Source organism: Podarcis cretensis, assembly GCF_951804945.1.
Source record: "Podarcis cretensis genome assembly, chromosome: 6".
In the NCBI taxonomy this organism is placed as follows: Eukaryota; Metazoa; Chordata; class Lepidosauria; order Squamata; family Lacertidae; genus Podarcis; species Podarcis cretensis.
Window position 1 is genome coordinate 99,450,505 of NC_137175.1, and position 24,284 is coordinate 99,474,788.

Consider the following 24,284-nt stretch of genomic DNA (forward strand, 5'->3'; position numbering starts at 1 on the left):
CCATAGCTTTAACTATACGGACCTTTGTTGGCAAGGTGATGTCTCTACTTCTCAAGATGCTGTCTAGGCCTGTCACTGCCCTTCTCCCAAGAAGCAGGCGTCTTTTAATTTCGTGGCTGCTGTCACCATCTGCAGTGATCATGGAGCCTTAGGAAGTGTCAAATACATTCCTAAGCCGCTCCAGGCTGAATCATTTGCCAGCACTTGTCTACTCCCTGACGTAGTGACCTTGAGCTCAATATAGCACAGAGTGTGTCTGATGGCCCTGAATAGTGTGGAGTTTTGTTAATGGCAGTAGCAGGCTAGCAGGCACTTGTGCATTAAGACAAGCAGATAACATGAGAATGCTCCCTTCATCTGCCCCACAATTCTCTTTCAACCTTTCGTGTTTTGGAATCGCTGGTTTGTTTTGAAATTCCGTGACTCCTTGTAAGATATTATAGGTATGGGTCACTTTTAATATTCTGAGACACTGTGGTTTAGAGCCAACATTAAGTCCTGTGCTTTCTTCCTACATATGATCCAGGTTCTCAATTTTTTATCTCAAGGTCTATCCACTGCAAACAAAGCCCACACGTTGAATGTTTACAGAGGCAACCTGGGAAGTAGCAAAAACCTCACTTCATTAGGGAGCTATGTTATTCACTAGCCTTGGTTTTTCCAATCCCATAGCATTTGCCTTTTGGGAATGAGCCCCCCCCCCCCCAGTAATAAATGTAAACAGCTTTTTATCATGTGTTCACATGTGTTCCTTTCCCTTCTCTTCCAATGTCTGCTCTCAGACATCCTCACTATTTACACTGACTTTTCCGGAAACAGGCTGCTTGCCAGAGGACGTGAGAAACTGAGCAGACTTGGCCAGAAGCTCTTATGAAAGAAGAGCGTTTTCTCATGATGGATATGCTGAGAAAGACCTCTTTGCCCAAGAAAGCAACCTAGAGGAAGCAGGGGGCAAGATAAGCAGCTGGAGGTAAAAGATCCCACACAGACTCTGACTAGCCTCCTGCTCTCAGTTAACTCAGTAGCTGTGCAAAGAAACTAAATTGTGGAAAAGGGAGTGATGCTTGGGTGCTAATCCCCAGACATTCAACTCCCGGGTCTCTTCCCCCCCCCCCCTCTCTCTAAGTTGCATGTCCCATCACACACATGACTACCTCCTCTTCTCTCCTGCAGTGACATCTAATAGTCCAAAATGTGTAATGCAGTGTCATTGTGCTGAATCATATCATGTTGAGTCCACCCAGAGGTGTAGCTCTGGGGAGCAGGGGAGCTGTGCGAACCTACATTTTGCTCCGGAATTGGCAAGCCCACACATTCAGTGGTTGAGCTTGCAGTTGGATGTGGCATGTAAACCAATCAGTGCTTTAAAAACTGGGATGAGTATTTGACTTTTCAATGACACTTGCATTGGTATTTTGAATCCTGGCAGCCACTCAAAACTAACAAAGTTTTAGCATCACCAGATCTGTGGCTAAAATGGGAATTTTCAATAATGTTTTTAATGGGGAGATTTAGTAATGAATCTGAGGGGTGGGAGAGAGAAATTGGAATTGCCAAAGGGCATAGGAGTCGCATGACACGTATACACACATCAGAGACAGAGGGAGAGAGGGAGGGCAAGAGGAGAAAATCTTCCCAAAGCAAGCCAAGGCAATTGAAAGCACGCAGGGTTTTTCCATGTCTTGACAGTTGCAATCAGACTGAGGATTTAAGGACAGTCCACCCTGCTAGATGTTGGACAAATGATAAACCACATACCCAGCCCTGTGAGGGATGCAGTGCAAGACATGTTCTTGTTTTGTGTCTCTTCCAGCATTCTGTCAAAAGGAATCTTCATCTGTCTAGCCAGACCATCTCTCCTGGGCAAGAAATATACAGGGAGAACAAGTCCTCTCCCTCTGTTCATGGTCACCTCTCTCTCTTCTTCTCCCCTACCTCTTCCTTACTCCTCAGACCAGGATTTAGCATCCAAGAAGCTATTATTTGTCCCCAGATGCATGAACACAGAACAGATAACAAATTACAGTGTGAGAATAAACTCACAGAGACGTGATCATCTTGATGACTGCAGCAGCAAGTGATGACCAGCATGTGTGAAACAGCCTTTACAAGCCAACCCCCAGGGACAGACCTTTATCACCAGTTCAAATGCAATTCTGTTCTGGGTCATGCTATCCAGCAGTGCCAAAAAAGAGACATTTTCTTTCTAGCCCCTTTCTCTGGAATGGACATCCTTTTCACACCTATATTTTACGGAGCATCTAGATGATGCTGTTGTCAGCCTGCTGTATCCCACTAGTTTCCTACTGCTGTATCCCACTAGCTTCCTGTGGAGTGTAGGTGGAGAATAAGTGGTTAACATATTTAAAAATGACCCAGTGTCAGTTTCTCTTTCCACGGTGGGTGGGTGCAGGATTGCTCCCAGTGTTTCCTCTCATTATTGTCATTGACCTGCACTAGAAATCCTCAGGTGCAGAGTCCTCATACAGCAGTAGCCCTGAGCAGGAGATGGGTGTGCTTCCTGATCCTAAATACATAAAAAGGGCACCAGCTCTTGCAGCATTCAGAAGGCAGGGGGTTAATCATGTCTACCTAATCCACCCTACCTAACGCTAGCAGTTGCTCCAGGCCTATGCTGAGGCAACTTGCTCTTTCTGTCTCAGCTGTGGGATGGCTATTCCATCTGCAAACCTACTAAACTCTGCATTAACACCTTGATCCTTGACCAACATCCTGACCTTCTCTTAGTTTCCAGAGGCCAACCAATTTCCATCTTGCCTGGGCTTTCACCTCCTCTTCCAGTTGAGGATTGCAATGGACGAGGATGATATTTCTCTTCTTTTCACTGTTTATACAGTGGTACCTCGGGTTAAGAACTTAATTCGTTCTGGAGGTCCGTTCTTAACCTGAAACTGTTCTTAACTTGAAGCACTACTTTAGCTAATGGGGCCTCCTGCTGCTGCCGCACCGCTGCTGCACGATTTCTGTTCTCATCCTGAAGCAAAGTTCTTAACCCGAGGTACTATTTCTGGGTTAGTGGAGTCTGTAACCTGAAGCGTATGTAACCTGAAGCGTATGTAACCCAAGGTACCACTGTATAGTGAAATAGCTGCAATATTACAAGATTCTTGTAGCTGTTATAAGAACATGAGCGCTATGTGGCCTCCACATAGTTGTGGGATATTTGGCCAGTCACAGTAACAACAACTGATCTTGTTTTGAAAAGCTGGTTAGGTTTGCCACCAAGACAGGCAACGGATTGAAATACTTGGTTTGCAGATCTCAAAACAGTGTTCACTTCACAGACACCTACAGCTAGGGCAAAAATAGGCTTGCTTTAAAGGAAGACGGCCAAGCATAACAGCCCATGTTTATCAGCATATTTTTCCGATACCTCTTTTTTCACAACTGGGTTATTTCTCTGCTTCTCCTCTTCCTTTCTTTGCTACTTTAACTTAGGAGTATGCTGGAAAATAGTACAGCTTCTCTCTCCCACCCGCCCCGCCCCCCCAAAAAACCATTCTCCATCAGTTAGTGAGAAAAAAAATTGCACCCAAATACGGTATTATAAAAGGGGAGAGAAAATTTCAGAGGAATTCTCGTGGGTGGGGTGCAGGGTTTTTGATGCACTTACTTTACTTTTGAGAGGGATGAGGAGTGTTTGTGAGTACCCCTTCTTTCTTTCTTTCTTTCTTTCACTCACTCACTCACTCACTCACTCACTGGCAGACACAGTCCAGTGCTCCCACCACTGCCCACCACACTACCCACCCCACCCCTGTTCAGTTAAGCTGTAGCCAGTGTTGGAAGAGCAGATCCATGGCTTTGCCCCACCACACTGGCCATTATGATGCCTCACCAGTGGTCTGTACTCTGCAGTCCTCCCAGATGCCCACACTTCAACCAAGTCCAGGTGGAGGCATAGTGAGGTGTGTCCTCTCATGGGGATTTTTCAGTACAGGAGCCAGGAAGATGACAGAGTCCTGGGGGAACATTTACCGGGACACCCAAACCACCAGCAGCCACTTCGAAATGATAAACTAAGCTCAAAACCCTGCATCTCATGAAATTCTAAAGTGCTCTGAGAACGAGGCAGAAAAATGGAGGCCTCTTTCAAAGAAGAAGAAAGCTTTTGCTTAACTGGAAGACAGATTTCAGCGCAGCTGAAGGTTGCATTTTAAAAGACCATTTGAATCACACCAGGCTCCTAACATTGTTCCCTAGAATGCTGCCTCATCTTGGTTATGTTCTAAAATAGTGTTTTGAATCATTAGTCTCCAAGCGTTTTCCCCTGGAATGTTGGGCTGCCCTGGGAATCTCTGTTGCAATGCCATTTTTTGCATTTTCGGCTTTGGTTGTACCACTGTCACAGACACTTATTGCTGTGATGCCACTATTTTCTGCGCCATAGCTTCCCACTCTGGATATTTAATGGATATTAGTTTGGTAACCATTTGCGGCTGATTGCATCCCACTGGACCAGCCTACTGCAAGAGAGTGTAGTCATGCAAAATTCAAAATTGGCTATAAGAAGCTACCTTAGACGGAATCATACTACTGGTTCTCTAACCCTGTGGATGTAGCATAAGTCCATCCCCACCTCCAGCACTCTGGCTACATGAGATTATTTAATCCATCAAAGTATCCTCCTCCCCGAAAGCAATACTCCACTATTTTAGCCGTTTTTCTTTTCTTTGAAATTTCACTCTGGACTGTGCACTAGGGTGTGTAACTCTTGCATTTGAAACACACAGCAGGGGCATTTGTTCTGCAGCAAGGTCCCACCTTTTCCATTATGTGGGTGTGCTTTGGGAAGGAGGCGTGATATAGAAACAATCCCTGCAGCTAGCTAGAGCAACATACTGCAAGCTCTGAAAGGTAAAAGCTACAGGATATATCCTGTATCAGGAGAAATCTGAACATTCCCAGTGTGATATGTCAGTGAAACAGAATAATATTTTCATGACTAGAGCTGGGATAATTCATTGGTTATAAGTGAGAGAAAGCATGTTGATTATATGGTGTTGGAGATTTTATATAAAGTTTATATGAAAATTGCAGATTGTGGGTTCCCCACCCCAACATAAATTATATTGTGTAACAACTGAAATAAGTAGCTTTTTCTTACTGAGCAGTGTGGGCGGAGATCTGCAGCCTACATTAGAGACTTGAATGCCCAATTCCCATTCGTTTTAATTAACTTGTTAGGCAGTTTTGAAAAATCTCAAAGCTCATCGTTAAAGCTGGAATTGAAGGGACTGTTGCAGAAAGCCAGACTCAGGTTGCAGGAGGATACCCATTCTCACCAGATATAACAGCAGATATGAGACAACTGTGAAAAAGATGTCCCTGTTTCTAACTCTCCCCTGTAATGGCCAGCAAAACCGGTTGCATATCATGGTGTCATCATGTTGCCAGCCACCCAGTCCTGTCAATTGCTATGAAACTGGAAAAGCACAGAAAATCTCCTTGCACAGTGTCGTCTGTCACACAGTGAATTTCACTAAACATGATCCAAGGTAGGGCTGGGTGATATATCAATATATCGTCCAAAACCAGTTTGAAGTCTATATCGTGATATCAGTTTCATAATTTTTTACCTGGCAATATATCATGATGTGTGTGTGTGTGTGCTATGCAAAAATCACAATGTGGGGAAAACTGTGAAACCAGCCAATGCCTCTACGCAGATCCATCCTTATTTCAGACATCATGATATATTGGTATATCACAATGTTTAGCCGGTGATGGATTGCGATGTTCAAAGCCGTATATCACTCAGCCCTAATGCAAGGGAGGGCAGAGTTAATAATGCCAAACTAGACATATCTTCTCCCTATTCTCCTAGAAATCAGGGCAAGGGTGTGTGGATCTAATTTTTATAGCTAAAGGGGCATGATAGTGAGAAGAACCGAACCTTCCCCTTCCTTACCAGCGTATGAGCCACTGCATACCAGATATGAACATGTTCTGAGGAGAAAAGTGCTCAGAGTGATGGGCAGAGCAATCCTAACTCTGGCCAGTGAGCAGTAGGGCAGAACGGAGCGGCAGACCCACTGCTGCATCCAAAGCCCTTCCATCCCATAATGACACACTTTGGGGGGGCTTAAGCTGGCTGCTGCCAGAAGGAATGCTATCAGCAGTAGCTTTCTGACCAACCATGCTTTTGACGGGTGCAGAGGGGACCTATGGACACTGAACCCCCACAGCCAGCTGAGGGACATCTCCGTCTACCTTGCTGCAGCAGTCTGAGTTAGGGAGCTAAGGTTGCATCCAAAGTGTGGGAAAGTAAAGCATGGGAGTTGGGTAAGGATCCACTCCCTTTACCAGAATGCCTGTCAGAATCAGCACCCAGGAATTTTCTCCCCACCCTCTACTTTACAAGATACATGAGCTAACACATATGGCTGCCACTGTCACATATAGTATGCCCCCCTAGATATGCAGAGATCTAACACTACATGAAGATGCTTGGAGAAGAGATGACATGATAGCCATCTCCAAATATTTGAAGGACTGTCATGTAAATGGTGGAGCAGATTTGTTTCCTGTTGCTGAAGAACAACCTTTCTCAATCTTGGGTCCCCAGGTGTTGTTGGACTACAACTCACATCATCCCTAGCTTGCTGGACCAGTGGTCAGGAATGATGGAAGTTATAGTCCAACATCTGGGGACCCAAAGTTGAGAAGGTCTGCTCCCCAGAGTAGGACCCAATCCAGTGAGTTCAAATTACAAGAAAAGAGGCTTGAACTAAACATTGGGAAGAGCATCCAGAAAGTACAATTTGCTTGGCAGTGGAAGACACACTTGCCTCGGAAAGTGGTGGCGGAGACTCTTTGGTTAGGGTTGTTTTTAAAGCAGAGGCTGGTTGGTGACCTACCAAGGATGCTATAGCAGTGGAGACTGGACTACATCACATGAGAGGTCACTTCCAACACTCATGTTTCTTTTGGGGTGTGCAAGGCCTTTGAAGATGCACAAGTGAGATGCACAATTTTTGCCACTTGGAGATGCTGCCAGCATGGGACATAATACAAAATAAATGTCAAACTTATTTTCTTGCTTTATATTCACATAATAAGAGTTGATCTAAGGAAAAGCCAATTGAAGACTCTCCTGTGAAAATCATTCAGGTGTACAACCCCGGATACCTCTTAAGCAGTGCTTTTTTCTGGGGGGACGCATACTCCTAAACATTTTGTGAATCTAAGTTTGACCTCACTGAGGGGCAGTATTTCTATGAGTAGGAAAATGAGAGTGCCCCTAAATATTTTTTTTAGAAAAAAAAGTGCTGCTCTTAAGAGAACTGGATCCCCCCCCCACTGGAGGCCTGTTACAAAGCAGTTAACAAGTAAACCTTGTCCTTAAATAATTAGTAAATTGATACGGTTGGAAGGCAAAGAATAGATACCAGGACGAATGCAATTCTACTCACATTTATGGGACAGAAGGACATCAAAAGAATCTGCCCATCTTGTAGCTTCTTCTGTTGATAATCTCCTGTGACAAAGTAGGGGGCAGTTAGGGTCAGTGAGCATTGCTGCAAGTGAGAAATGGGGATGGAGGAGTGTATACCAAGGCAGCCCAAACCTGGCAGAATTTGCAATATTATATGGCCTAAACAACTTGTGCAAAATTACAGAGCAGCTAATTTTCTGTTCTGTATCACCTTCTTTGCACAGACATTAGAGTTCTTTTAAAAAGTATGTTGAATGTTGGAAAAGATTGGCGAATGTTGGAATAGATTGGAATAGATTGGACAAAATACAGCTATCTTAGACCAGAAGTCCTTCCTCCTGGTGGGGTAACTGTGCTGGCGGTGCACTCTCCTACTCCAGGTAACTTGTAGTTAAGTATGCAAGTAGGCATTCTTGTGAATAAGAGTGTTTTTGTTAAAAATACTTTAAAAAGGCAGGGGGATCAAATCAGAACCACAGTAATAGGGTAAAGGGTAAGCCCACCCACTGTTTTCTTAATGGAAAATTCCTCCCCTCTGTCCCAGTCTGTTGTTTGCCCCATGAAGGAAAACCTATGTGTCCCATGGGGAAAGTAGCAGGTGGGGTAGGGAGATTTTAATCTTAAAAACAGCATGGGGAGAAAACTTAGCCTCCCTCCTCAGCACTATAATTCAGATCTGCTCTTGGCTAAAGCAAGACTGCAATTAATATTGGGGGTTTTTTATGTGGGAGGTTCTAATGCTGACTGTCCCATGTCACATCCAGTTTGTTCTTTACAGAAGCCCCAAAGCCACCTCTCTGCACTCCCAGACTGCTCCTCTTCCTGCTCCCAGCCAGTTATTGCCCTTTCCCCCTTACTGTGTCCAGCCAGGCTGACTTCTAACTGGCCTGACTCCAGCATCCTTCTACCATGGCTTGTGCTTCTGGAGCAAGCCTCACCAGCCATTGTGTATGGCACTTCCAGCAGAGCATACCAAACATCTGGCAGTGTGAGGAGAGAAGGACATTCTGTGCAAGCATGCTTAGAGGCACACGCATAAAGAAATGCAAAATGTGAGTGGAGATATACGGATGCAAAGGAGGTCGAGGCTCTGGACAACTGCCACCTTCTTTTGAAGGAGGTTTCCAGAGTCCACTTCAAATTAAGCACTACACTGTTTGCATCTCATTTATACTGTTTCACAGCTGTACGTGGCTCACTTCTAATAGAGAACATTCTAACCGAGGCACATCCTAATTCATAGGTAGGCAAACTAAGGCCCGGGGGCCAAATCCGGCCCAGTCGCCCACGGAATCAGCATGTTTTTACATGAGTAGAATGTGTCCTTTTATTTAAAATGCATCTTTGGGTTATTTGTGGGGCATAGGAATTAATTCATTTCCCCCTCCCCCTCCCCCCCAAAAATAGTCCGGTCCCCAACAAGGTCTGAGGGACAGTGGACCAGCCCCCTGCTGAAAAAGTTTGCTGACCCCTGTCCTAATTACAGTATTTCATAAAAGGGTTTCTATTATTGTTGAATGGATTTAAGTTGGTTCCGGTAGAAGAAGGCAATCCATGAAGATTCGGGCTCACTTAGTCTTTCGGCACAAAATCTGTGCAATTCATTTTCTTACAGGTTTGAAATCCATCCTGCCAGGTGCAGAAATTGAGAACGGAAGGATTTATAAAATCACTGCAAAGGAGAGGGGAGAACAACACAGAAAAGGAAGAAGGTGGATTGCCTCACCACTACTCACTTTAAAGCCCGGTTGGGTTTGTCTGGAAGGATAGCCGTGAAGTCGCTGCACGAGTCTGATTTGTGAGACAGACATCCCAGGCGAGTCCTCATCCCTCTGTTTCTGCAGTCAGTCATACAAGGCAGGGGAGCAAATGGGAGAAAAGGAGAAGGGATAACAATTAGCAACCCAGCAGGATCAGACCCTGGGTCCACCTGACTCAACATCCTCTTTCAAGCTTTGGCCAGCAAGATGCTACCCAGAGAGCCAGGGTGGTGCAATGGAGGGGTCTCCAACCTTTGGGGGCCGTGGGGCACATCTGGAACTTCAAGAGACTTCCATGAGCGCCAGTCACAAAAGGGCAACCGTAGGAGAAAGGCATAGTGCCTGCCACATCCAAAAGTGCAGAGAGCAGGGAAAGACAGGGCCACAAAGTGATGCAGGCACCTAGATCACTTCCACCACATTTGCTCACAGAGAGAAGCCATTTGCACCTTTCCTCTGTTCAGAACAGATGAGAGAGTAGGCATCCGACCTGAATGTTTAGGAGGGGTCTTCATTGTCAGGAAGGTGGAGCCAGTGCAAAGAGGAAAAGGGAACAGCCTCTCATGCACTGTGGATTTGGGGGGGGGGGGGATATTTACTGAGCCCTTTCACAGGCGCCAGAGGACATGCTAGCGAATGTGCTGGTGCCCACAGGCACTATGCTGGGAATCCCTTGAGCATCATAACAAAAATAAGGTCAAAGGAATTTCAGACTGAATGCACGCCTCTCTAATCTTTGCAATTCCAGAGACGACCTTGAAGGGGGCACAGTTTGACACAGAATACCAGAAAATAGAGAGCTAATTTGCATGTATGCCTATTTTCAACAAATTAAGAGCTAATTAGAACTTATTAAAACTGACTTTTTTTAACTTTCCAAGACTATAGGAGTGATCTCCCTTTTGTAAAGAAGATGAATAAACAATTTTGCTTTTTTATTTTATTTTTTTAAGTACAGGCCTTTTGAAGTTTATTATTGCAAAAGTTTACTGGATGTACAACCATTAGGCCATTTCATGCCTGTGAATGTAGAGGCAAGCTCCAGTTTTCTACTGAAAGCCAGACTGGATATGTGCATGTTTATAAAACACGCACTTGCCCATTTACCTATAGCACTGCTGGATTTGGGGTGTGCAGGCAGTTCCGCTGCCCAGGGCGCTGAGCCAAGGGGGTTCAAAATTGAGAAGATCCATTTGTATCTACAACAAGTGGGCGTTGTTTGTCAGCTGCTTTGGGCACAGGGTCACTGTGGGAAAGCTTCACGTAAATAAACACAGTCAAGAAGGAGAATCATCTTGGCCAGTAAGTCCTCATTCCTTTCTAAGGGCTCGCTAAGAAAACAGCTTGAAAGCCACTGCACTAACGCCATCCTGATTCTCAAACTCCAAAATCTTAATGAAAATTCACCTTGCACTCTTAACCCTCCCCTGAGCCTCAGAGGAATTTGCTCCTGTTAACTTCACTGTGAAACAGCCTGCAAGAGCTTTTCATGACTGCACAGTTAAATATAAAATAACCTTTCTCGATGCCATATGGGAGGCCTCTGCAGAAAACTTTGGCGCTTTCTCCAAGATAATTTCACTGTGCCCACTTCTCCCTTCTGTTATAAACACTCTTGCAGGATTTCTATTTATTGAACATTTTAAATGTAATTTTAGAGCAAATCTAAATGTTAGCTGATTAAAATGATTATCTGCTTGGCACCGTGCAGCCTGCCCCAGAGCATTTAGCTCCAGTTGAAAAACAGGTGACGCTTTAGCACACCCTGGCATATGATGGAGGGAAAGAAACACCTGTGTTTTACAATATGTGACCCAAGTGAATGAGCAATGCAATCTGAGCCCACTTTCCCACTAAAGAATTTTGAAATAGTAATTAAAAAGAATTTGTTTCTCATCAGCCACAAAAGGATATTTTTAGAGTTCTTAACTAATTGAATAATATTTAGTTTACCGAACTAACAGTGCACAAACCAGTAACAAATCAAAATGGTAGTTTTCAATTTGCTGTCTAACCCAACTGACCTCTCTGTACTTGCCAAGAAATAGTCTAGGTTATTCAATATTTTGCTGTCATACGCAGATGGCTATATTGATCCTATACTACTTAAGTTTGATATTGCTGTGTGCTCATTTCTTTTGAGTATATAATTTTAAAGATTCAGAAAAAGAATGTTTGTTATCTGCCTTTTAATTAACAACATTAATATTTGCATATTAGCAATGTGTAGTGTATACAACATGTAGGGGATAAAATTGTTGATTTTGCAGTGTCCCGTGCACAGCGGAATGATGAGGAATACGTGCACATACTCTATATTGTTTTATTTACATTTCAAAGCTGGTAGATTACAGAAAAACATCTTGCCTCTGCCGGAGCAGAGAAAGCAACCTCTCTCCTCTGAAGCACGGAGAGAAACACTGTGTGAACAGTGAAAAACAGGAAACCAGTGTACGTCACATCCAGTCCCCTTTCCCGTGAGAAACTCCAACAGCACAGACTGTGGAATGTATACACCTGTCTCGTGACAAGCACTTCGCTGCACAGTGAAGAGAGCAGAAACCAACATCCTCCCCCTTTCTGTGAACATCACTGGGCAGCGTATTCGTACAATATCAGTACAAACCCAACTTCTGCACATAGGTACAGTGTTGATCCCTTGATACAATCTTGGACAATACATCAGCAGGAATTTCATTACCTGGCATATAGGACACCGTTACGAGTCCCTTCTGAATACGTTCCCTAGCATGTTGCAATTTCAATTGCAAGTGCTTCGTGCTTTGCTTACAACCTTCAGAATTCAGCAAAGCCAAACATGCTTTGTTGTCCTGGTAAACCTGGATTGGACATTTGACAGGAATTTTCATGTCTTTGCACAATTGTAACAACCATTCACAATCTTTGAGTGAATAAGACAGTGCATTCAGTTCAGCTTCACAAGTACTTAAGCTAACTGTTGTTTGCTTCTTGCATGACCAATCAAATAGACCCTGATTGTACATGTAGCAAACTCCAGACGTGCTTTTCCTGTCTGTAGTGTCACTTCCAAAACTTGCATCTGCAAATATTTCAAGACCACCAGACTTCTGATTGTTAAATCTCAGTCTGTAATGCATAGTGCCTTTCAAATACTGTGCTATGCGTTTCAGAGCTTTCCAATCCTTAACAGTAGGATTGTTGACTTGTCTGCTTAGCAAATTACAGCTAACAGCAATGTCTGGTCTTGAACATCTGGCAATGAAGTTTAGCTTGCCTAGCACACTTCTGTACAGTGTAGTGTCAGAAAATGCTTCTTCAGTGTCATCTACCTGATAACCTGTTGTCATCGGTGTGTCTACAGGGTTTGCATCCATCAGGTTTAGTTTGCTTAACACATCAGCAATTTTCTGTGACTGGTGTACTAGAATGTTACCATCTTGATCTCTCTCTATTTCCAGAGATAGGTAGTTGTTTACCTCACCAAGATCTTTCATGTCAAAGTGTTCTTTCAGTTGAGCTAGGGCGTTATTGTACATTGTGACATCATCCCAAAAGAATAAAAGATCATCAACATAAAACAAACAATACAGTTTCTTTTGCCCCTCCTCTTTGACAAATACACATGGATCAGCTTTCCCTTGCTTAAAACCTAGAGAAAACAATACTTCAGTGAGTTTTGTGTGCCAACACTGTGCACTTTGTTTGAGACCATAAAGGGACTTTTTCAGAGCACAAACAAATCCCTGTTTTACCTGTACGCCATCAGTTGGAAGCATATAAAGTGATTCACCTAGAGATCCGTACAGAAAAGCTGTATTCACATCGTGCAGCTAGCTTGAGCATAAGCCTAATGCTCTCATACCTCACTGTGGGTGAGTAGGTCTCGTGATAGTCTTCACCTGGTACCTGTGCAAAACCTCTGGCTACCAATCTGGCTTTGTGTCTGACTATCTTGCCATTTTGATCAGTCTTCGCTTTGAAGACCCATTTGCTTCCAAGCAGTTTCATTCCTGGAACTACTGGAACAAGTTCCCATGTTTTGTTCCTTTCCAAGGAATCAAGCTCAGCCTTCATGGCACTTAACCATGGCTCAGCTTCCTTTGAATCCAAATCCTGGATTTCTTGGAAACTTGAAGGTTCAAATACCTTCTTGGAGCTTTTAACAGCTGTTACTGATATCTTGGCAAACTCATCAGCAAATCTCTTTGGAGGTCTGCCTTTTGTGGCTCTTTGTGACCTGCGAATTAGCCTTAAGTCTTCAACACTCTCCTCTTCCTTCTTAGGAGAAAAGTGACCTATTGTGAACAATGGTTCTTCCAATTCTTGATCAGAGCTTTCAGAGGGTCACATAGAGGCTGTCGCACTCTTGAAATCCTCTGAATCACCCGATTCAGTTTCAGAATCAGAATCAGAACTTTCATCAGTAGGTGTGGGTTGTTGTGGTTGTTTTTAACTATCCTCAGTCTCATCACTGTCATCAGGGTAACATTGGAAAATTCCCACATTCTCCCCCCACTTGGCATTGTACTCAACACTTCTTGTGAGCTTAATAGTCTTAGAGTCAGTCATCCTTATTCTGTAAGAACCTTTCTCATAACCTAGAAAGATACCATGCAAACCACGCTTGTCTAACTTGGAGCTTTGTGGTGAGTGAACCCACATGTCAGAACCAAAAATTTTCATGTGTTTGATGTATGGCTTCTTGCCAAACATCTTCTCATAGGGGGTACAACCAATCGCTGAAGATAACCTGCGATTATAACTGTAAACAAAACACGAGAGAGATTCGGCCCAATAACTCTCTGGAAGATTGGCATCATGCAGCAAGGTTTTTAACCCTCGAAGCAATGTTTGATTTGCCCTCTCGCAAAGTCCATTCTGCCATGGCGAGCGAGGACTAGACAAATCGTGTTGAATTCCTTTCTCAGACAGAAAAGCTTCAAACTGCTGAGAAGTGAATTCCCCCCCGCGATCAGTGAAAAGAATTTTTATCTTCTTACCATGCACATTTTCCAACCAAGTACAGAATTCCTTGAACCTTGGAAAAGCCTCTGATTTCTGCTTGAGATTGTACACATAAATATACCTGGAAAATGCATCAATGAGAACCATGAAGTACCTATTTCCACCCAAAGAGGGCGCTAGGGGTCCAACCAAATCAGCATGAACAATTTGGTATGGTTCTGTAGCTTGCCTACTAGACACCTTACCTTTCGCAGCCATTTTCACCTTGTTTGCTGCGCATGCCTTGCGCTTCATGTGGTACCTGCAGGGTTTAATAGTCATACCTTCAACCAAGGCAGGCATTTTAGATACTGCCTCAAAATTCAAATGACCAAATTTTCGATGAAAATCGTGAATACATTCTGCATGCAAACTTTTGTTAGAACCTGCAATGCAACAAGTGTCATCCTGCACAACATCATCATAATACAAAACATATAAACGATCAACATATTCAGCATACAATACATAATCATTTTTCTTTGTGATGATGCACCTTTTGTTCTTAAAGGAAACGTCAATTTTCCGCTCATTCAGCTGTCCAACGCTGAGCAGATTATGTTTGGCATCTGGCACATATAAGTACATTGTGTATCGATAAGTCCAAACTGTGAAGAACAACAGTTCCGTAGCCTTTACTGGGGATTGTGTGGTCATCCGCCTGGTGAATTGCACCTTCCTGCGGTGTAAAAGACACGAACAGTCGCTTATCGTTGCACATGTGATGGGTTGCAGCCGAATCAACAACGAAGAAAGATCTAGACGTCTTCTGGACCTCTGCAACTTTTGGAGTGAAGCGTGAGACCATTGCCTTGTGCTGCGTTGTCCTGGACACCGGACCTTTGCCTTTGCTCTGGCCTTTTCCACGCGATGAGCTTCCGCTGCGCTGCTCTGTCTTGGCCCTGGGATATCTGCATTCCCTCTTCATATGGCCTAGACGTCCACACGAGTAGCATTTCACTGCCTTCAAAGCTTTGGCGCCATCTGGTGGTTCCACTGCACTCTGGGATGACGTCTGTGAAGACTCCCCCTTTCCCATGCAGCTATCACCCTGGCGGTCTGCTTCATTCTGAATCATGGCAGTATCACAAGCTACTCTGAGCTGAGCATGTGGCTGATTGGCATCAGATTCCCCATTTGCATCAGCCAGCCTTCTGCAGCTAGCCATCATGACTCTGGCATTAGCCTTCTGCATCATCTCTGCTGCTTTAAATCAAGCTGCTTTATAAAAGCTGCGTCTGTGCTGCTTCAAGCCTCATTCCAAAGGCAAGTTCAAAAGTGCTTTCGCTCTGCTGCCTTAAATCAAGCTGCGTCACTGCTGCAGCTGCGTTAGCCCAAAAGCACTTTTAAAAGTTACTTTCGATTTCCCCAGCATAGGAGCTGTTCCTTTGAGCCTTCGCCTGTGCCCGGCAAATGGCCATAAAAGTTCAAAGTCCAGCCATAAAGCCATTAATTAGATGCTGGCAGGCTGCCCGGAGCAGTAGCACATACCTCATCAATCATCTTGACGCGCAGAGATAGCGTCCGATCCGTCCCTGTGCCGCTGTTCCGATTACAGGAGCCCATTTCCAAGATTGATTGCGTTCTTCTGGGCCCATAACCAAAAATGTTGATTTTGCAGTGTCCCGTGCACAGCGGAATGATGAGGAATACGTGCACATACTCTATATTGTTTTATTTACATTTCAAAGCTGGTAGATTACAGAAAAACATCTTGCCTCTGCCGGAGCAGAGAAAGCAACCTCTCTCCTCTGAAGCACGGAGAGAAACACTGTGTGAACAGTGAAAAACAGGAAACCAGTGTACGTCACATCCAGTCTCCTTTCCCGTGAGAAACTCCAACAGCACAGACTGTGGAATGTAAACACCTGTCTCGTGACAAGCACTTCGCTGCACAGTGAAGAGAGCAGAAACCAACAAAAATAACTAATACTCAAACAAACACTACCGATCCCTGACAACAGGCGTTCCGTTTTTATTTCAGTTCCCTACCACTGAAATAACAGCCTCCCAAAATAAAAATAAAAAATCCTTAATTCCAGTCGCCACAAACTAAAACCTGCCTTTCCCAATGAAAACTGTATTTCCAGTCAGCCAAACCTTCAGTGGATTAATCTGCTGATTAACCACTGATTAAAGTGTGCAGTCCTTTTCTGCATATCAGTATACTCGGTCTGACCCTTTCATGTGAATTCATAGCATCCTGCAAAATAACACAGACATTTACAGAGTGTTAACATTTAGTGGCAATCATGAAAGTAATGAGAGCCATTGCTAGCCAAGTAGGCAGGTAAGCTGAATAACTGTTGCTGGCTTAATGCCATCCTGTTCCCTTTGGCAAGAAAGCAGCATACACAGTTCCCCCTACATGGTATCCTCACAACAACCCTGTGAGGTCGGCTAGGCTGAGAGATAGTAACTACACAGCAGATTTCATGGCCAAGACAGCATTTGAACCTGTGTCTCCCTTCCCAGTCATGGTCTGGAACTTTAGCCATTACCCCTCCTTTATAAGAAGAAACGCTGCAAGGTTCCCTAATACAAATAAGCCAGCTGTGGCCAAAAGGCCAACTTGTGCCAAGGCACAGTGATGCAAGCACAATGAGTACAAATGGCCGGCTTATGTTATGAAGACCTGGTAGTTCTTCTCCAAACCTGGGCTTGTTTCACAATTGGAGATGCTTTGGGTAGTACCTTCTGCCCAGAGCTCCTCAACCACCGCCCTTCCTCACAAGGCCCATTCTAGCAAGCACTGTGAAAATCTCACAGATCTCTCTCAGTTGAGGCACATGACATGTATCTCTGCAGTGCTGCTTAAACTCCTTGGGTGTCTGAGAGAAAGGCAATGACGATGCACAGCAGACAGGGAGACTGCGACAAAACAGAGCTTGCGTGGGACCTTGTCATGGAAGGAGCATGGCTGGCAATGGCCAAGATGGGGGAAAGGCAGGGAAAACGTGGGGAGCCAAAGGGGGGAGGGAGGACAAGGCAGGGGGAGATGAGCTTGACATGCTTCCATTCAGAATTATCTGGAAATAAGGCTATCCCATTTTACCAGCAGCGTAAAATGGTAGAGCCCTACGGTGGCAGAATGGGGTGGTGCTGGTCATATTCTTTAAAAAGTAGTGAGGTGCCACATCAGTGAGAAGATAGATCAGATCTCTCTCTGCCTGGGGGGAGAAACTTTTGAGAGAGGTTATTTCTTTGTGGCATCAGAAGTGTTGCACTGCAGGCCATCTCCGTTTGTTAATTCCTTCCCCGACTGACTTGTGAGAGTGGCAAACACAGTTTCCAGGAGGCAATACTTCAGGGAAGAAAGAGTAACCATGCTGGGTTCTGATACTGCAAATTGTAGTATTTTTTGCAAAAGGAGGGCAACTGTCCTCAACCCAGCAAACTCTCTCACCTCCTGGAAGTAACAGCTGACCTTCCTTGTAGCTTTTCAGAACACAGAATTGGTAAGAACCCTAGCAAGCTGTTATCCCTTCCCCTGAGCATGGGTGTAGCCAGGATTTTTGTTAGGAGGGGCAGGCCTTTTGCTAGGGGAGGGCAGAACCTCAGTTTGCTATGTATTTTTATTGATTTAGGGGGCAGCTGCGCCTTCCTGCCCCCCCCCCCCCGGCTACACCCATGCCCCTGGGTGGCCCATGGAGGAGACGCTGAGGGGTTGCAGTGCAATGTTGTTCAGCAAGCAAGGCAGTCTCAGCTCAGGACTGAACAGGATAAGGAGTTGGTTAGAGCATGGTACTGATAACACCAAGGTTGCAGGTTTGAGCCCCTCCAGGAGGTTGGACTAGATGGCCCTCAAGGTCCCTCCCAACTCCACAATTCTATGATTCTATGCCCTTGCTACTCCTTGACATCAAGGTGAGGTTGCTGGGCAGGAACATGGAGAAGCTGGCTGGCATTTGAACTGGCCTGAGAATGAAATAACAGGAGGACTTGATGCGACATGAATGGATGCAGGTCCTTGAACAGCCTCAGTTGTTCATATGCATGCACTGAGGAATCTGCCAGCAAGTCCCCCGCCTCCTGGGGCATTTATGCAGAATACACACAAGGTCAAGGGGAAAGAGACCGGAGCAAGAGTAGCGGCCAATGCTAAATAGAGACCACCTGCCAATTCGCCCCTGGAAATACTCCCCTTCAGTTGACATATGACTTTTACAACATGCCTCCTTTTATGTATTCAGTGGTCTTTGTTTGCCTGGTTTTGAATCTGGACTAAGGATTATGAGCCCTTGTGTTCTGATTTAATACATGATATCCAGTCACTGAATATTTCAGTATTTGGGTCACTGCCATTGGCCCTTAAACTCTGAGTTATGATTCACAGCTTGGAAGATTAGACAGCAAATCACGTTGAGAGTGGGAGTGGCCCAGTTGCTTTACCCCTGTTGTCCAGTTCTGTTAGTTTCCGTGCTTTTTTTTCTGGGAGGACGCAGAGGTACACACACCCCTAAACATTTTGTGACTCTTTGTACTTTTGTCCATTTACTGTATTTATTTCCCCCGATTTGAACTATAAAATCGTGATTTTCTTGAGTCAAAATGAGAGTACCCCTAAACATATAATTTTTTTTAGAAAAAAAGCACTGGTTAGTTCAATAAAGGTTCTTGCTGTTATCACTGTGTCTTGCTTCATGGGAACCACCTACACTTCAGCTCCCCTGTAGCATCTTGTTTTGTCTTAAGAGAACAAGGCTGGAAGTTTCCAATTCAAATCTTGCCTCACCCAAACTTCTTAGTGCAGCACCACACTTTTCTACATAAGAAAATGAGAGAGTTGCAAGGAGGAGAGTTTCGGCCAGACACTTAGCACAGAGCACCTTAATGTTTTATATTTGTGTGGAAGTGAGAATTTTATCAAGCGCAGCTTTTCACCTCCTTCAATTTAAAGCCCTGCGGGTGGTTGCCCCACACAGCACACTGAGCTGAGAGGGTACAAAACTCAGAAGATCCATTTGGAGACGCCAAATGTTGGCCTTGCTATATTACCAAAGATTACCAAGGCCCACCCCTGTTTGCATGTGGTTACCAAGGTGCTCAAGAGGAGAACATTGGGCACCTGTCAGGGATTGGAAATCTGCTCCACATGTTACTGGGCTCCAATTCCTATCAACCCCAGCCAGCATGATCAGCATTGATGAGACCTGAAGTCCCATGGACCAAAAAAACCCAATTAAGAGTTAGGTTCATGCTACAGGTTGGAGTTAAAGAGGAGCCCACATTCTGAAGGCAACTGCATCTGTGACCCTAAATAAGCCTTGTCTATCTCTCTGCCTCAGCCTCCTATCTGCAATATGGGGGTTAATGGAAAGGAGAGGTGATGTTAAGGCCAAGAGTAAGAAACAGGAAGACACCGGCTCAGGTGTCATCTCTGCCTCAAACTCTTTCAGTGGCCTTAGGCAAGTTGCTCTTCTCTCAGCCTTGGCATTTCATAACATGGATGTAATATTCGCCCATCTTACAGGGCTGGTGTCCTTAGGACCTTTGGAATGATATATACAAAGCACTGTATAGCCTTGAAATGTGTGACTTAAATGCTAAGGGTTGATACTGGCAGAGGAACATGGAGCAAATGGAGTGGGACAACTGTGTATGAATGAATGACATTTGTTAGTTGCTTTTCTTACAAAATAACCCAAAGAGACATTACAACCAGTTAATAATAACAGTGAAAACCTAAAAACACAACTAGACAGATAAAGGGCAGGATTGCATGTCTCACTGCATTAAAAGATGCCACAATGCCACCTTTCAAATAAAGGCCCCAAAGCCAAGGCCTTGTGCCCAAAACTGGATAAAGGTGGTGCTGGGTGTGCCTCCCTGGGGAGAGGATTCCATAAGCATGGGGCCAACACTGAAAAGGCCCATTCTCAAGTTGCCTTCCTCCAAACCTCCCACATTGTTTTGCATGGCAAGGTAGTGGAGGTTTCGGATCAGAATTGTCCTTCTAGAGGGGCTGCCTTCCCAGGTTGACAGGCCCCATCTGGCCCCCACTTCCTTCTGCAGCACCTGCAGAAACCTCCTTCTTGGCCATTGGACCCACTATTGGTCTTGTCCACTCAATCCGCCAGATCCTGTCTTTGGATGCAGGAGAAGTCCTTATTTCACTGAGAGTTTGAGACCCATTGGCTACCCTCACCTGTGGCTGCTGTCACCTGCTGACAGCTTTTAGGAGCCACAGGTGAAAGGTGAGTGCAGGGTGAGAATCAAAGGTGGACAAACTACCCCAGAAGGAGCATGTCATGCACTCCACCAGAGGTACTACCTCTCCCCTAACACCCCATGGAAACTAATAGAGACTGGAAAAATGGATGCAGTTATTAGGTAGATCTTACTTGGCACTGCACAAGTGGAATCATCTGCAAAACAACTCTCCTTTTGTGCTTCAGCAGGAAGGATAAACATAAAGCAGATAGAAAAGGCTGACAGTGCAGAGGCAAGGAGATGGGGCTGAAGGTCTTCAGAATTCCAAAATAGGCAAGCAGGGACCAGTCCCAGCATGCACTTAAAAATCTGATTATGTACACACACACACACACACACACACAGAGAGAGAGAGAGAGAGAGAGAGAGAGAGAGAGAGAGAGCGCCTCTTCTCTTCTAACTAATGGAGGAGGGATTGCATTAAATGCCAGCAAGTGCATTCATTTTAATCCTTATCCCAACCGTCTGCCTTGTGCTGTATTTTTGCTGAAATCAACTCCTGTAATTCCCTAAGCCCTTTTGAATTTCCTCATTAGCGCACTCTCAGTCCACCCACCCCATTGCCACATGAGGCTGCAGCACGTGAGAATGCTTTCCCTGGATTCCCCTGGCTAGAGCTGCCCATGTGAGAAACTGGGTCCTCTGTTCCTCCCTGTCTTTGTGCATGCACAGGCCTCTGTGGCCGACCAATTTGACCTTCCCTATGCTGCAAAATCTTGGGACAGGCTGGTGGGCGGAGAATATAGCAGCTTTCAGACAACCATAAACCTGCAAGCACATCAAAGTTTTGTCCTGGTGTTATCTGACCTCATTTTGGGTGCATCTGATCTGGCCCACTCCCCTCCACAGTCTGTCTCCATCCTATCCACCAAGGCACCTCCTGTCCATCAGGGCACAGGTGAAACAGCTCCAGGGTTTGTTTTAAATTCTCTTCCCCTCCTCCTGGATTCCAAAGGGTTTTAGTCTATTCATGATCTCACAGTAACAGGCAAAAGCATTTGCGGCAAAGTCTCCCATCTGTCCCATTCCACCGCTGTTCTTAACAACAACAAGGATGGCACAAAGGGTGGTTGTTGTTGTTTTATAAAAAGAGGTTGTTTATTTTGTAGGGAAAACCACCTGGCTGGTCCCATCTATTAGGCATTTGCTTTCCCCTATGAAGGAATCTCCTTTTCCCTTTGCAATAAAGGGAGCAGGTGCAAAGGCAACTCTTTCAAGTGCCCCCAGGTGCAGATTTTGAGGTCTCGGATGGGGGAAGGGGTGGGGGAAGTCTCCCCATTATGTGACACCCAACTTGGACAAGAGGTTATTGCACCGTCACCAAAGGCATTGTTTAATATATTTGGATGGGGGAAACTATGGGGGAAACAACAGCAAAGGACAAAACGGAAGAACAGAAATGTCTGTCTAAAAAAGGTGGTGGAGGGGGGCAATGACAGTAAGAATGCCCATCAAATACAAATATTCAGGAGCAGACACATTCAACATGGATCGTGCACCCAGACAGACAACCCTAGAGACCAAGCAAAGATACTCACTGCCTTTGCCCTGTCCTCGTGCTCTGGAGGTCTTTGCCAATTGTGTGGTCAGAGAGGCTCTATGGAGAGAAGAGAGCAATCTCTTAAGCTGGGAGCAAAACCCACAGACAGCGACACACCTCCCTGCCTCCCCCTCCCCCTATTTCCCTAAGCAACGGTTCTGCTGAAACCTCTCTGCATATCACATCCAGTACACACTAAAGCAGCCTAACTGAGCAGGCTTGAGGCTTGGCTAGCACTGCAGAGCTGGCTCACAACATTTCCATTGGTTGGATTTGAGAAGTGCCCACCTGATCGGAGCATTTCGAAGCATCCTCCTTCATCCCGCTCCTCCTTGTTAACCTGATGGCATTCAAATCCCTTTGCTTCTACTAAATTAAAGTAATCCACCACTCAGGGTACGCAGCAAATGTCTGATAAAACGTTTGCTGGGAGGATTCAGATGGGAGTCCCGTCCCCCACCCCGTAAACATCCATTTGGTCCTTGCTTCAGCAGTTAGAACAAAGCACTAGCCTGTATTTAAATAAGTATTTAAATAAGTCCTTGGTGGGTTTAGGATAGGATGGTAAATCCATGGAGGTTTCTGTGCAAGGCAGCTGGTGGAGTGGGGTTGAGGAAAATAACATCAGCGAGTTTCATTAAAGAGCGCCAGTGCCAGTGAAGTCAAATTGCATCTATTAAACAGCAAGGCGGGTTTCTTATTGGGAGCACTCGTGTGATAAATACACAGCCATTTTTTAAAAATAAAAAATGTGATTCAGAGTCAACTAAATAGAAATGTGTGAGTTCCTCCTCTGTTCATCAGCCTGGGTGTGATCTCACACTTTCTTATGCTTCCTCTCACCTGACTCCCATCATCAGTCCAGATCTCCTGCCAGCTCAGGCACACCTCTGTCTCACTTCCCCTCACGCTCTTTTCCTCTAGGGGTGGAAGGAGCTTTGAGGGCCATCACATGCCGCCCTGTGCAATGAAGGGATTTCCCTAGTTGTAGCCCATGCCCAACAGACATCGCCTGGGGCTTCTCACCGTCTCAACTTGGTGGTCACATATTTATTGGGCGATAAATAGAGTGGTGAACTTGGGTCCAAGGACAGTCACACTCAGGAGCAGCCCTGCAGCGGATGTCCTCTTGGCCAGGGTCCCTGGGGTTAATTTCTAAAGCCAGAACTGTTGCCAGGACTGGGAGTGTAGCAAGCAGGAGGATACTTGATCAGGCAAAGGCAAACATCCGGGATTCCTGTATTGACACTTTGCCAAACATCAGGGTCAGCCACAACTTGGCCGAGATCTTCTGGCTCTTGTGAAACCATTCAAAGTTGCATAGTGAAGGACCATACGGGTACTATTGGCTTCAGAATGGTTCCACCCCCAGGCAGACCTGACAAGACCTAGTTATACATACTCTAGTTATACAGACCTTCAGTCTGACAAGACCTAGTTATACATACTCTCACTAGGTCAGGCCTGGGTAATTTTAGGCTTTCCCTAGCTGGCCCACAGCTGCCTTACATCTGTCTGTAACCCGTTTATTCCTTTGACTTTCTCTGCCACCTGTCTACATGACAAATAGATTTTAAACTGTCCAATGAACAGTGTTTTTTGGACATACTGTTGGTTTATTGGTTTGTATTTTGGTTAAAGAAGAAAATACTAGGTATAATAATAGACGGAGAATTCCCTGGATGGAAAGATCCAGGTCTGAGGCAAGAACTCATTGGTGAGAGAACCGCAGCAGAAACTTTAAATCATGAACAAAGAAATCATGTTTAGCCTGGAGAAGAGGAGGTTAAGGGGTGATATGATAGCCATGTTCAAATATATAAAAGGATGTCACATAGAGGAGGGAGAAAGGTTGTTTTCTGCTGCTCCAGAGAAGCGGACACGGAGCAATGGATCCAAACTACAAGAAAGAAGATTCCACCTAAACATTAGGAAGAACTTCCTGACAGTAAGAGCTGTTTGACAGTGGAATTTGCTGCCAAGGAGTGTGGTGGAGTCTCCTTCTTTGGAGGTCTTTAAGCAGAGGCTTGACAACCATATGTCAGGAGTGCTCTGATGGTGTTTCCTGCTTGGCAGGGGGTTGGACTCGATGGCCCTTGTGGTCTCTTCCAACTCTGTGATTCTATGATTCTATGAACAATGCAGCAAAGTAAAGCCTCTTAGACCTTTAAAAATTCCCCTTCCAAGTTGCTTCTAAAGTTCTCCACTTCCCATCATCTCCAACTAGTAGGACCAGTCCTCAGGAATTATGGGAATTATAGTGCAAAAACAGCTGGAAGCCCTTTTTGGGAAATGACCAGTGTTCCCAAGTTGTAAGTCACTTGAG

General features: G+C 45.0%; 1 protein-coding gene and 1 long non-coding RNA gene across 11 annotated transcripts in view; one reads left to right on the forward strand and one right to left on the reverse strand.

The window, feature by feature from the left end:
• Nucleotides 1-9,189, forward strand: part of LOC307218963 — a 32,732-nt gene extending 23,543 nt beyond the window's left edge. For all 3 annotated transcript variants that reach the window (XR_013840195.1, XR_013840196.1, XR_013840197.1), the window contains exons 3-5: nucleotides 820-970; nucleotides 7,684-7,839; nucleotides 9,075-9,189. This is a non-coding gene — a long non-coding RNA (uncharacterized lncRNA). The remainder of the gene's footprint in view (nucleotides 1-819; nucleotides 971-7,683; nucleotides 7,840-9,074) is intronic.
• Nucleotides 1-24,284, reverse strand: part of RGS8 (regulator of G protein signaling 8) — a 92,824-nt gene that overhangs the window by 7,105 nt on the left and 61,435 nt on the right. For 3 of the 8 annotated variants that reach the window (XM_079981681.1, XM_079981680.1, XM_079981675.1), the window contains exons 2-4: nucleotides 21,957-22,015; nucleotides 9,196-9,297; nucleotides 7,437-7,501 (exon numbers count right to left, since the gene is read on the reverse strand). In XM_079981681.1, coding sequence (XP_079837807.1) covers nucleotides 7,437-7,501; nucleotides 9,196-9,297; nucleotides 21,957-22,015 — 226 coding nt within the window. Of the gene's footprint in view, nucleotides 1-7,436; nucleotides 7,502-9,195; nucleotides 9,326-21,956; nucleotides 22,016-22,246; nucleotides 22,596-24,284 lie in introns of those variants that run through there. The other 5 variants (XM_079981677.1, XM_079981679.1, XM_079981678.1 and 2 more) reach the window with 5 other exon arrangements.